This window comes from Hakea prostrata, chromosome 2 (genome assembly GCF_041222555.1).
Source record: "Hakea prostrata isolate BN-2017 chromosome 2, UWA_Hpros_2, whole genome shotgun sequence".
In the NCBI taxonomy this organism is placed as follows: Eukaryota; Viridiplantae; Streptophyta; class Magnoliopsida; order Proteales; family Proteaceae; genus Hakea; species Hakea prostrata.
Genome location: NC_142601.1, coordinates 56685630 through 56698850, shown reverse-complemented (window position 1 = coordinate 56698850; position 13221 = coordinate 56685630). Strand labels below are relative to the sequence as shown.

Here is a 13221-nt window from a genome sequence, read left to right as displayed (position 1 = left end):
TAAGCTGCTTACCACTTGGACCAACTCCCGTTGGTGGTATACCATCTTTGAAAATTCGAAATTCGGGTTGGAATGTTGTGTGGGGACAGTGTGGAAAGATAAAAGAAAAACAATTATTAAAAGATGCGCATCTTGTTTTTTTCTTTCACTTTCCTTTAATTTTGGGTAGATAGACAAGAACGCATGTGAGATCAATCAACAACACCTTATTTTCAGTTTTCCTGTTCGATTTTGCTTTGTAGTGAAACTTTTCTTCTTCAGCTCTCACGAGATCTCTCTTCGCCCTGAACCCTGTTTTTGTTTTTCAGATGTCACGGAAGATCTGATTTCTCATCGGTTGGTTTGCTGTCCTTTTCCGCTGTTACTCTCGAGTCCTCTCTACCTCTGGCGTGGTGCCATGAGGGTTTTTAGGGGGTTGAGGAGCTGAGGGGTATCGTGGAGAGTTGCAGAAGGAACCCATTTTAGCACCCCTCCCAAAAGAAAAAGGAAAAGAAAATCAGGGCAGAAGGAATTAATTAATGGGGATGATGACGTCCACCAATGTTCCTAACGCAGCATCTGGAAGTAGTGATGGGGATAACCAGACCCAGGTGTGCCTTAATGTCTATGATCTCACCCCTATGAACAATTACATGTCCTGGTTTGGAGTTGGAATTTATCATTCCGGAATTGAAGGTAAGACATCGTATTTCTACCTTCTGCAATCAATTTTAAGGATTTAAAAGAATTTGTCATGTTTTTAAAACGGGGAAGATCTTTCTTTTCTTCTTCCCCTTTGGAATAAACTGCCTTTGTTGTGGGTGTTGAAATTTCTTTTGGGTTATTTACAACCCCCCCCCCCCCCACCCACACCAAAAAAAAAAAAAAATGGAATGAAGGGTAAGAAGTTGCATCAAATTCGGTTCGATTTGTTTCGATTCTATGGAATCTAGGTTATGGTTTTCTTCTGGACTTTGCTTAACGAAGAAATGGTAGTTTCTGCTAGATTTCTGGTAGTTCACTTTGGGAACCCCTTAAAATTGGAATCGTGTTGCTAAAGTTGGGTTTGCAATTGGTCTGTTGAGTGCTAATGAAATCCATCACATAAGTCTTCTTCTGGTGTGGACGAGGGATGTGGTGGGAGCACTGCATCTATACCCATAGATGTATACTCTGTTATGTTGAGGTTTATTGCATCAGTGTTGCTTATTCACTGAACGTGCTTGAACTCTGATCTAGGAAAGCTCTGTCTATGTAATAACAATAACCATCTACTGCAATTGTTCAATGTGACTTGGTAAATGAATTTCAGACAGGGTAACATTCCCCCCCCCCCCCCCCCCCCCCAAAAAAAAAAAAAAAAAACCCCAACCCCCAATAATTACAGAGCAGTTAGTTTGGTGCAATTCTCTTCCAAAGTTATCTGATGGTGATTAACATAGGATGTAGGGGATTAACCAAAAACTGCAACTCAAGTATGATCGTGAGAATTGAGACAATAAAATCCAATTTGATAGTTCGTTTTTGTCCATTAGTCTATAACCAAATGGATAAATGGGAGAGTCGTTGGAAGGGTAAATCTTCTGGTTGAAGGGATTTGTTGCTGGGGCTGATATCTTTCATCATCCATATTTTAAGTTTTTAACTTTGTCTCAGACATGGGTATTGTAAATTAAGTGAATGGTTTTTTGACCATCTACATTTTGCCACAATGTTGTTTGTGCAGCTGTTGCAGTCCATGGTAAATCTATTTCTAGAGCAGAAAAGTGATATAGAAAAGCTGTTTTTACTGAAATTTTTTTGCTTTGCTTGAACTTGTTGCATTTGATTTTTGAGTAAAAGGATTGGTTCTAATTCTGCTTTTACAGTACATGGCATGGAATACGGATTTGGAGCACATGACTTCCCAACTAGTGGAGTGTTTGAAGTGGAACCAAAGAGTTGCCCAGGTTTTATCTACAGATGCTCAGTTTCGTTGGGTCGTATAAACATGCCCCCAAGTGAGGTGCGCACATTTATGGAGAATGCTGCTTCAGAATATCATGGTGACACTTATCACCTCATTTCCAAGAACTGCAACCATTTTACAGAAGACATGTCGTTGAGGTTGACAGGAAAACGGATCCCTGGGTGGGTGAACCGGCTTGCTCGACTAGGTACTAATATCTTTTGACTCTTGTAGGTAGTTAATTTTCTTGTATTTAGCATAGTTCATTTCCTTCTTGTATTTAGTTGGGATCAAGCTGAGTAGCTGTTGCTGCTGTGGTGGTGGTGGTTGTATAGTAGAGTTCACATCCTTCTCGTACTTTCAGCTGTTCATTTAATCATCCCCACTACAGCTGTTCGTACTTCTCGTACTTTCAGCTGTTAAGCAACATGTTTTAATTTGCTTGTTTTCTGTGATATGCTGTTTCCCTGTTAGTTCTTATGTTTTTTTTACAGGATCTTCAATGTGTGCCTAACATCATGTCTTTGACATTTTTATTCCCTTAATAGAGAAGACTAAGTATCTAGGGAATATTTAATAACGTATAGTTTTTGTTTTTCTCCATTTTGCCTTTGTTTTACTGAACGTGAGGGTGCTGTATTGTGTGCAACAACAGAAAGTTGCAGAAAAAGAATCTGACTTGAATTTCAGGTGCCATGTGCAGTTGTTTGCTTCCTGAAAGCCTACAAGTAACCACTGTTAAACAGCTGCCGGAGTACCACGCATGCTCAGGTTAGTAGGCTCGTGATATTGGCTACCTGAAAGCCTTCCTCCACCTTATTCATAATTACATGGCAACTGCATTGCATTCTGTGTAACTGTTAGACATTTTCGGCTCATTGCTTTTATTTGGCATCCAGAGGAAGACGGTTCCGAGTCTCTCTCTACCATCACTCCGCATGAGACGGCAGAAAGTGATGATACAGATCAAGATAAACATCTTCTTTCGGCTACAATTGTTGGTGGAGAAATGTCTTTTGTGAAAGAGGTCCCAAGGTGAAGTTATAAGCTATCTATGGGAAACAACAGATAGATGGTGATTTGTCATGACCCCCAATTTAAAGAGGGTATTCCCATTTGCCATTTTGGACTCAACTGGGATTTTCACATTATCTGCTCATCAATGTGTGAGTCCTACTATTTTGTTGGTTTGTTTGATGCAATTTGTTCGTATTTGATTATTTGTCACAGAACAATACTTGTTAGGTGATTGGGAAATGTTTGGATTACGAACTGGGGACGAAATGCGTTCTTGTAATGAATATTGATGCTTGCGACTTGGTGGTCAAAATTTCCTTCTTGTAAGTTTGCACATTGTAACTTGACCATGGAATAGACAGTTGTTTCTACTTTGTTGATGCCTTGATGATTCATTTCCCATAGGAATACACTTCCCATGGACCCTAGAATAGATTAATGGTATTACTAAACTCTATCCTTAATCTATTGGGAGGACGTGTGGACAGCCTTGTTGGAACAATCCTTATTAAACGCCCACCATCAATGGAGGTAGGTTTTTGATATACATCTGCCAGTGAGATGGAATGGTCAACTCTTGGCTGGAAAAGATTGTGATCTTGATGCATGGCATTCTTCATGCCTTGAGTATTTTGAACAAATGTTTATCTTTTCTATTCAATGCCCAAGTGGATCCGGTTGGATGGATTTGATTTGCCTCCAGTATATTGCCAGTGTGGCATGACTAATGAATCTGTTTGACAATTTCTCATGCCTTTTGTCCCTTAAGCTAGCTTAAAATCATTCTCTATTGCCTAGAACAACCTTGCTTGAAGCTTCTGTGTTCTGGCCTTCGATGCCAATGAACCATTATTATCAGACTTGATTAAAGCGTTGTTTCAGTGCCGACTTATATCTCTTCCCCGATCCATGGTGGAGCCATGTCAATTAGTAGTGTGCCCTACTGCAGTGAAGGCGGCTCATATATCTCTGGCTTTTCGCATATTTTTGTTTCCCAAGAATCAGGAAACAGCTCGGGCATTGTAATGAGAAATAATTGCTTGAGATACAGCTCTCTGACACAGGTACTCAAATTGGCTAGAGGACCAGGAAATCTGTAAACTTCACGGCCATCTTTGTTATGTGAGGAGCTTGTGATTCTACCACTAATTCAACCATAATTCTTATTAGAAGCACTCAATCCCAGGTCTCAGCCATGAGAAAAGCCAGAGACCTTAGTGGCCAACACGACTGGCAACTTCAAACAAAGCCATTCCAGGAATGTTAAAGACAATCAAAATGCCCAACAGGAATTCGCATTCAGGGAGCTCTATAACATTTATATTATTTTCCTTTTGAGAGTTGAGGGGGGTTGTCGAACTCAGCTCTGAATCTTTTACTGCTAAGTTGCTGAAGTAGGTAAAAATGAAAAGTTGGCCAAAGGGCACAGATTTTCAATCAACTGGAGTTTCTTGTGCTATCTATTTTCAGTTTCCATTCCACTGATCTGGAAAAATCTGTATAATAATCCGACCAAAATATTGCATGTAAGGAGCACACAGCATCCTTCGAAATTACACACATTACAGAAGATATTTGCAGTGTCAACGAATCCCAAAATTCCATATCCATAAAATTTAAGATTCATATTACCAATCTCATCTAGGAGCAACAAGCCCTTCCCAACCACAATTCCCATCCCCGCAAAAAAGGAAAAAGCAAATTCAAAAGTTTCTTTAACAAAGGACCAATTATGCCACTATACCATATACCCAAATCCATATCTACTCTTTTAAAAACCCACTTATACTCCTACACAGCTTTTTGTTCCTCCCCTCTGCATCCCCAAACTGAATCGCGAATGCCTTCTATCTTTCCTGTCTCTTCCTCACTAGCTATTACTTGAAAACGAGAAATTGTTCTGCAATTAGCGAGACCCATCAAGCCCCAGTGTTGAATTCAGCCAATTGCAGACCTCATCCATCTCTTCTGGCACAGTATAGTGGCCAAGCCTGCACAGTAAAATGAATACTCTAAAAAACTGCACATTAATTTTCACTCAATTTTTGATAATGACATAAAGACAAGTCATTTTCAAATTATTTCCAAAGACCCTTTCATAACTTTAACTTAAAGAGATAACACCAAGGGCAATCAAATGAGTCTAAAATTTTAAATACACCTTTGAAGGTGTCAATTAGACTATCCTTAAAGCAAAATGTAATTCTTGAAAAGGACAATTTGATACCCATTGTAGGTTCTGAATGTAAGATTACGAAACCCAGCTGTATCCAAGGCCTGTGCAGATTTCTCCCCATACTTGTAGAGGACCACATCATCAACTGCAACAGGAAACAAGCATACAATTCACGGTGAAATAGCAGTATAAAAATGCTTTCAAAGACAACAGAACGCAGAATAATTCATATCATAAAAGGTTGTGCAAAAACACACTAAACGTAAAATGATGGATGCCTATAAGTAGTGGATTCATTATGAAGGTTCCCAAATCAAAGGAGCTAGAAGAGCTAGGGGCAGATCTAAGATAACCTTAGGAGCAATGGTGAGAAGGGTTATGCATGACTTAGGTCTTGTATTTAGCATGAACTCAAATAGAGCCGATTGGAAGGCAAGGATCCAAGTAGCCAACCCCATTTTGTTGGGATAAGGCTTGCTATTGTTGTACAATTGACTAGGACCATCGCCCAAACCATTTATCACTAAGGGCATTGTGCTAAGCAATGGACTCCTTTCACAACTAAGAGAAATAAATCTAAACTAAAAAGAAAATAATTCACACATAACAGTGACAATGACACTATATCGAATCCTCAATGAGATAGTTCCTGAAGACAAAGTAGAGGGGAAGCTAAATATGCTCTCTGCTATAGCCACATAGATTTAAGTTGAAGGGCTCAAAGACTAACTGCATGCTTTATGGATGTTATGCCCACTAAAGGGAAAAGGAAGTATCAGCTCGGTAAGTTATGTCTTCAGCAGTTCATACCTAGGCTCCAAATTGTCTTTACCTGCTAACAGCTGCTAACTGAAGCTAAGTATACCCCCACCCCCCCTTTTGAGTAGGCGCTGAAGCCCAAAAATGCTTCTTGTGGATGTCATGCACTAACTAAATGGAATCTCTGCTTGTAAGTTGATATATGTTCTAAAGTTCATACCATGAAGGCATGAACCTACACTCAGTGCTGTTTGTACCTGCTAACAGCTGACTAGTAACTTCCTTCAAAAACACAGAGAGGAAGAGGAGGGACAGGACATACGGTACGTAAAAAAGTTGAGGACTCTTTTGACAAAGCAGAATGTTTAAAATCAAGAGATTACACATAAATAGCATCGCATTGCCAAGATGACTTGGCCAAAGTATGGTAGGAGTAGCACCAATATGTAATAAAATAAGGAAACAGTATCATTTGCAAGAAAACCACTGACAAAACCAGTGAAGACCACTACCATGCAACCTGCCTTGAGGGGTAATAGTAAGGCTAAGAAGGCGTTAAGTAAGCTCATGAACAAAAATTTCAAACATGTGCTTTCACCAAAGAAGTAGCCCTAGGGAAAACAAATCAACTTAAGTTAATTCTGTGGTCTAGATGATTACAATGAACATAATGGATTGCAACTGGTTTAGAATCTTTAGATTGCAACTGGGTTTAGAATCATTAGATTTCTCCTTAATTCCACCTTATAGCATTTTCATGCAGGACTGAATTCTGTGTCCTGATTTGGTGTGGTCAAGCATATACTGCCTAATTTGGTTTTAAATAGCTGCAATTCAGGCATGTTCTTTGAACATTGGAACAATGCTCAAAGACATCTAGGTTAGAGTCCCCACAAGGCCATGGTCCCTGGAAGTCAGTTGAATATGTGCCACCCCCACATCAGCTGGGCTACAAGTTTTCAACCTTAGCAAACCCCACGTGCTTTTAGGTGGTAGGGACCATGACATTTTTTTTATTATATAATACATTTAATACTTCCATGTTCACTTCTCTACTCACCTAGAAGAATAAAGTAAACTTAATATGGCACGGCTGATTCCCAAGGGTGGCTGAACCATCTATCTTGAATCATCTAAGCTTAAAAAGGAAAACAAGATGTAGACGACCTAATAATGAAGATTATAGAACAGAAGAAACAGCACACCAGATCTACCAGTTAGAATGAATTACAGGAACAAAAAGGAGCAACAAGATTATCAAAATTTGAGCTTAGCCTCTAAGAGTGAACAGATTTTCAAGAAAGAGCATAGTTGTCCAGGCAGCTAGGTGACCCAAAGGTGGTCAAGGTGGGGAAAAACCAAGGCCATGCTAATATATCTGGGGACTAAAATTTATGTTGGAAAGGAGACAAAAGTAAAGGTTTTTTTTCCTGAATTTGTTGCTAAGAACAACTTTTCAAGTGACATAATTGTTTCTATGAAAGAGCATAAACATACCTCTGCAATTCATCCAAAAAAGAAAAAGAAGAACATACCTCTGCCATGACATAGCAAAAGAGGCAAGGATGAAGCACGCCTTGCAGCCTCATGTGAACCTTCCATCTTGTTCCTTAAACTCCTGAAAACAATAGCTTTTTTTTTGTGAACATACATGCACAGCAGTACTCTATATAGAGGAAATGAGCACATTCCCTCTCCCCTCCCCCTCCCCCTTTTTTCTTTTTTCTTCTCTCCCTTGAGGGGTCTCAATTTTGCTGAAAGTGAGGGCATCATTGAATTGAATAGAATCAAGAAATACAAACCTTGAACATGGAAGCCAACCACTTAAACCAACAACAGCACTTAAGTTGACTGAGTAGGGGTTGCCATTTCCATACTTCCCTTGAATATAGCTAGTCGCAGAGTGAAGTCCAATGGCAGCACCCATGCTGAAGCCTCCAATACCAAGTTTGACTGTTTATAAAGAAAGCACCACAGTCATAAACTATGAAGTTACACCAATAACATATATGTTATGAAAAGAGATTGTTCTCACTAAATTAGCAATGACAAATAATAGGCTAGAAAGTCAGCAATTGAATCACAATTGCCTCCCTGGCCAAAATTCACTCAATTATCTAAGAATCAAATATACCAACTTTCTACAAGAGCAAGTATACTCAGGGTGGGGAAGCATAAAAGTTAGAGACAAATAAATTGTTAGCCCAGGCTGAAACTTCGAAGTCTAAAGCTACTAATGTCTTTTAGAGGATCACATATATCACTCATCCAGAAAAAGAAAAAACTTACTATCAGCAGGTTCTGTCGACAACAAGTTTGCAACATGTGCTGCAGAAGCATCTAAACCCTCCACATCGTCAGGAGCATCATCTGACATGTCTCCTACATCAAACCCTGAACAAATCAACAAATAATATTAGAACCTGTTTTAGTGCTCAGCTTGAAAGCAGCTCATGCATGAAATCACAATGAATGAACTGTAAAAGAAAGCATCATATCTAAAGTAATTATTCTTACATGCAGTGCAAGGAAATCCACCAAATATTGCTACAGGTCGTGTAGGAGCAGTTGGGCATATCCATTTAATCTGTGTCATGATAAATTTATTGGGATAGGAAATCATGTTATACAATCATATGAATGAAGGTACATAGTTATGCAAAATATAACATCCTTATTATCCTTACATTTGGAAGAGGAAGTGTTTCCAGGAGCTGAGACCAGCTGCACAAATTTACCGCAAGCAAAAAGGAGAAAATCTGTTAATCTCACTGAATATAATCAGTAGTACTGGCATAGGTGCTGTCAGTCTTTAAGAAGTTTGAACGCTATTGCAGCAAAATTTCAAAAGCCACCAGCTGGAATTTTACTATCTTATCTACTTTTTTAGATGACAGAGCATAAGCCTCCACATTAAATAGAAACATGCCAAATTAACACCCACAGCTGAAGCATGCAAATGAGATGAACCCAATTGAACTGGACTCAAAATTTTATTCATCCAGAGAATTGGTGTTAGTTGTGTTATACTTTCAAAAAGGAAAAGTGATTACTAGGTACTCAGATAAATATTAGAAGAATAAAATTTGGTAAAAGCTACCTAGAAGACCAACTTATCTCTTTGCTAGGTTATTTGGGCAACCCCAGATAGTGGACTAGTGGTCCCCTCTTAAAGCCTTTGGGCATATTCACTTCTTCCGAATTGAAGTTCAAAACAAAAGAAAGAATGAGAGAAAGGACAAACAATCAGGTTTTATTTAGTTCATTGTACTGCTGCACTCTCAATACAGAATCAATCAGAATAGGAATTTTGACCGGAAGGGTGTGATTCAAATTGGTTAATCTTAAAGTTGAACAACTTGCCAGGAAAAACAGGACAAGGCCTTGACATTCCCCTTACCCATTTTCTCTTGTTTATGCAATAAAGAGATTCTACCATTTGCAAACAAGGTATACGCCTGGTGCAAACGGAAGAAGAATAGAATCTCAACAAAGTTGCTAACAGAGCACACAACAAGCACAATAATGATGATAATTATATGGACTTTCTCCAGTCTCTATCTCATATACTATTTATTAGTCATGCTCATGCATGTACGTCTAGCAACCCATGAACTATCAAACTACTGGACAGTACAAAAGATACAAATATTACTGAAAGAACTACAAGATACACTGAAGCATGAAGATCTATTTAACCAAAGACCTGGTGTGCATTCCATCCCATAATGATTGGTATTTTGATATTGGCAACCGAGAAACATGAATAATACCTTGATCCATTATCACCAAGACCATGCAGCCAGACTATAGTGGCCTGGTGTCTGCCTTTGGGCCTGACCACGTGGGTCCTTCCAAATTCGAATGTCCTTCTACCAGTCCTACTACCTGAAACTTCGCCTCAATTCAGTTACAGTGAGCCCAAAAGGACCAAGGAAGAAGATGAACTAAATATACATAAGCATAGAGGCCAACACTCAACAACTTCACTACTCATTTATAATTATGCGAATCCACCATAAAATGTTACAAACAACATTAAGATGAGAAAGAAGTGGGGGAAAGGAAGAAACCATAAAAAGGGTTCCATTACAAGCAAAAACCACACTTAGTACCAAAACCCAATAAACATGAGAGTATAGAAGTAAAAGACTAACCTGAACCAAGAGAGTTGGTAGAGAAGCTCATTTCCACAGCCCGATGAAACGCACTAACAAGTCCCCCTCTCCTATTCAGCAATGATTGAGAACAACTCCTGCAGTGAAGAAAAACCCAAATTGGCAATCTCTATTTATACCCTACTGGTGGGTGAAAAAGGGAATAAAATCCATGAATTTGCATCAGCTACTCTTCTTTGCTTACACCAGCTATGCACCGTTCCTGAAACCGCCTATAAGCTCAGAAAGAGAAAGGCACCGATCGCACCCACAAAAGGAAAGATAAAGAAAGGGGATGAAAAGCAAGAAATCTTTTGTAAGCAGAGAATCCACAACACATCAAAGCACATCACGCATGAATGAGGCCCACCCACCTGAGAGGATCTCCAGAATTGAACTAGAGAGAGAATCTAAGCTGGTGGCGGTGGGTAAATTAAAGCATCCCAACTGCAACAATTCAAGAATATTTCTATAACATGAAAAGAATAAAACCCAATTTCGCTTATTTCTTAATTACTAAGATGATTGATGGGCACCCTTAAACCATAGATTAAAAGTTTCAATTGGTCTATTAACAAATATACATCACCTCTGATTAAGAAGAAAGCGGCGCATTACCTCAGAGATATAGGAAGATCTGGAAAAGGATGAAAGTAATCAAGAGCCCTCGAAAACAGAAGAAGAGAGAAAAATAAAATAAAAACATTTGAAGATTGAAATACCAAAAATAAAATAAAAAATAAAAAAAGTTGGCGTTACACTTCCTTACCAGAATTTTTTATGGCGACCTGAGTTTTTTGCTGTGGACGAGACAGAAAAGAAAAGCATATGATCTTTTTCTCCCTTCCTTCCCTTTTGCTTTCTTGTGAATCTTGTGCTTGTGCAGTTGTGCTTCAAACTTTTGTTTGTTTAAATTACAGTGTCCGACAGAGTGAACGAAAAAGTCCAAAACCAAGTCATTTCCCACGAGACCCTCTCAGGATCGTGATCCTCTACTTCCTGACAAGCCATGTTGCTTGTGTTATCTTGTTATCAGATGGTGCCACATGTACACCCTAGGATCTGATGGTTCATATTTCAAAATTCAAAATCAAAATCAGTTCTTGGTTCAATCAACACCAAACCAAACTTGATTGCTTCAAACCCATTTGATCATCGTCGTGTTCTTCCCTTTTCTGAATCAGAGACGCCAATCCTTTGAAGGTCGGCTAGCAGAGTAGAAGAAACGATGTGGGCTGGTTTTTCTATTTTATTTGCTTCATCCTCCATCAAAATTCCATGCCTCGTTTCAAACCCAAATCATTCAAGACCTCTAGGTTCTCAACTTTCCATGATCGGACATGAAATTTGCTTAACATTTACCAAATCCAATCAGCTTTCGGACTATTAACTCCCACGCAGCAGAAGGAATATAATAAATCAGAGGATCTTTCTTGTTTTTGAATTTTTCCTTAGGATTTGAGGCAAACAAAAAGATTTGTTACTGATTGAACCAAAAGGATTTACTGCAGTAAAGGTATCACTATCTGAACTATTCCTGAGGAAACCAACAAAACTCCGCCCAGTGTAAGTAACAGTGAGCATTTTCTTACAGAGGTGCAGCTAAAAAGATTCCATCACCGTGAAGAAGTTGTCTTGTTCCCTCTCTCTCTCTCCTCCATGAGTGACAATCTCTCATAACTTTCTCTTTTCTAGACAATAAATATTCTCATGGTCTTCTGATAAAGAACTGAAACCCCCCTTTGGATATTTTTTGAAAAGGAGTTCTGACCATGGCCAGACGACAAGATATTTAAAATTTTGAAGATTTTGATCGAGAATGATATAATTTAATTTAGAATAAGAAATGTCAGAGTAGGCGATTTTTTTAAATATTAAGAAAAGAAAAAAACAAAATTTTGCACATTTGGCTTGAATTTAATCTTATTTTTATAAAAACAACCAAAGATTATAATAGATAATTAAATTAAACAAAGATGTTACATCTAAACAAAATATACAAATGACTTTTAATGAAGAAGAGAAATCTTAACTAAATAATCAAAAGAATTAAGCAACTATTCTCGATGTTTAACATAGAACTAGAAATCTATTGATTGCTAATATCTTCACAGTGTGACATTACTTTGGAAGGTCAATTGGCAATTATTAAAGTAGGAGAGAAATCCAAAACATCTTGCTTACGGCATAAAGTCTCCTTTGATATGATAGTGAAGATGATGAGTTTGATCATCTTTTGAAATACAACAACACTGGCCTCCACAAAAATATAAAATTTCATTAAACCTGATTTTGAGTCAAGAAAAGTCCCATCCAAAAAAATTGCAACAGATTATGCAATCATACACAAATTGTAATCTTCAAACAAGAGAGGAAAGAGAGAGAAAAAAAAAAGAGCTTTGATCAATTAGCTGATGAAGTCATGACTGATTAACATTACTTGATAATTATCTCAGGTCAGGTTTCATCTTAGTATGTTAAAGATTTATTGGAATGAAGAAGATGAAACAACAATCCGTGAAGAGAATTTCAGTTCTCAATCTGAAAGTCCTTGCATCCAAAATACATGAAACTCTCTTTTTCACACATTGCATTTTCTAAAACAGGTTTTTCTCACGTAAAGAATCTTTGCCATCACAATACCATACGTCTCAAAGTGACATACGTATGTGTGATAAATCAATGCACCATTTATCCGATAAGATTCTCTGTTATGACAATTGTTATGCAAAGAACACTGCCACTTGGCGTTTACAATAAAATTGATGGTTGATGCCATAACACTACACAGTTCATGGCATATACTTTCTTAAAGGTTTTATCATGTAAGGTCGTTTTCTGTAATTTTGCTAACAGGCTCAAGGCCAGGGTTTGTTTGGAGACAAAAGGGAAACTGCTTTTGCAAATCCTTCCTTTTTCTATGACTTTTCAGATATGCCTCATTAGAAGAAAAGAAAAAAAGAAGGGGAAGATATAATTTAAGGTTTTTCTTTTTCTTCTTTGGGAGTGGGTGGTGGGGAAGGCTGGTCATATGTTAGCCACTGACATTGTCAAACCATTAACAAGTAGTGAAACAATATATAATGAGAAGAGAGATTAAGATCACACAATCTATGTATTGTCTGTTCTTCCATATAGTTGATATTATTCTCTGTATTACCATTGGTGTAGCATGGGAGATACTC

General features: G+C 38.1%; 2 protein-coding genes across 10 annotated transcripts; one reads left to right on the top strand and one right to left on the bottom strand.

Moving 5' to 3' along the window:
- Positions 1 to 149: 149 nt before the first annotated feature.
- LOC149025096 (deSI-like protein At4g17486) lies at positions 150 to 4020 on the top strand. Its single transcript, XM_089145322.1, has 4 exons — positions 150 to 675; positions 1848 to 2135; positions 2618 to 2698; positions 2827 to 4020. The coding sequence occupies exons 1-4, from the start codon at positions 519 to 521 to the stop codon at positions 2964 to 2966; spliced, it is 666 nt and encodes a 221-aa protein (XP_089001448.1). The 5' UTR covers positions 150 to 518; the 3' UTR covers positions 2967 to 4020.
- Positions 4021 to 4325: 305 nt separating this feature from the next.
- On the bottom strand, positions 4326 to 11476 carry LOC149025095 (alpha/beta-Hydrolases superfamily protein). Of its 9 annotated transcripts, none has more exons than XM_089145317.1 (13): positions 10806 to 11476; positions 10626 to 10673; positions 10411 to 10483; positions 10242 to 10269; positions 10037 to 10134; positions 9653 to 9773; positions 8567 to 8603; positions 8397 to 8466; positions 8169 to 8273; positions 7682 to 7832; positions 7415 to 7497; positions 5172 to 5265; positions 4326 to 4935 (listed from the first exon to the last, which is right to left on the bottom strand). In XM_089145317.1, the coding sequence occupies exons 5-13, from the start codon at positions 10065 to 10067 to the stop codon at positions 4851 to 4853; spliced, it is 777 nt and encodes a 258-aa protein (XP_089001443.1). In that variant the 5' UTR covers positions 10068 to 10134; positions 10242 to 10269; positions 10411 to 10483; positions 10626 to 10673; positions 10806 to 11476; the 3' UTR covers positions 4326 to 4850. The 9 variants fall into 9 exon arrangements, with proteins under 9 accessions (XP_089001443.1, XP_089001445.1, XP_089001444.1 ...); XM_089145319.1 differs by having other exon boundaries at positions 10242 to 10259; XM_089145318.1 differs by having other exon boundaries at positions 10655 to 10673.
- Between the last annotated feature and the right edge of the window lie 1745 nt (positions 11477 to 13221).

What these genes read in the sequence shown, in the direction of transcription:
- LOC149025095 (XM_089145313.1), bottom strand. Translation starts at nt 10,651, where the DNA reads ATGCGCCGCTTTCTTCTTAATCAGAG. An exon ending in TACCAACTCTCTTGGTTCAG is followed by an intron (nt 9,774 to 10,036) that starts GTTAGTCTTTTA and finishes ATTGAGGCGAAG; the next exon opens with TTTCAGGTAGTAGGACTGGT. An exon ending in ACATTCAGAACCTACAATGG is followed by an intron (nt 4,936 to 5,171) that starts GTATCAAATTGT and finishes TTTACTGTGCAG; the next exon opens with GCTTGGCCACTATACTGTGC.
- LOC149025096 (XM_089145322.1), top strand. Translation starts at nt 519, where the DNA reads ATGGGGATGATGACGTCCACCAATGTTCCTAACGCAGCATCTGGAAGT. An exon ending in TTATCATTCCGGAATTGAAG is followed by an intron (nt 676 to 1,847) that starts GTAAGACATCGT and finishes CTGCTTTTACAG; the next exon opens with TACATGGCATGGAATACGGA. An exon ending in GGAGTACCACGCATGCTCAG is followed by an intron (nt 2,699 to 2,826) that starts GTTAGTAGGCTC and finishes TTTGGCATCCAG; the next exon opens with AGGAAGACGGTTCCGAGTCT.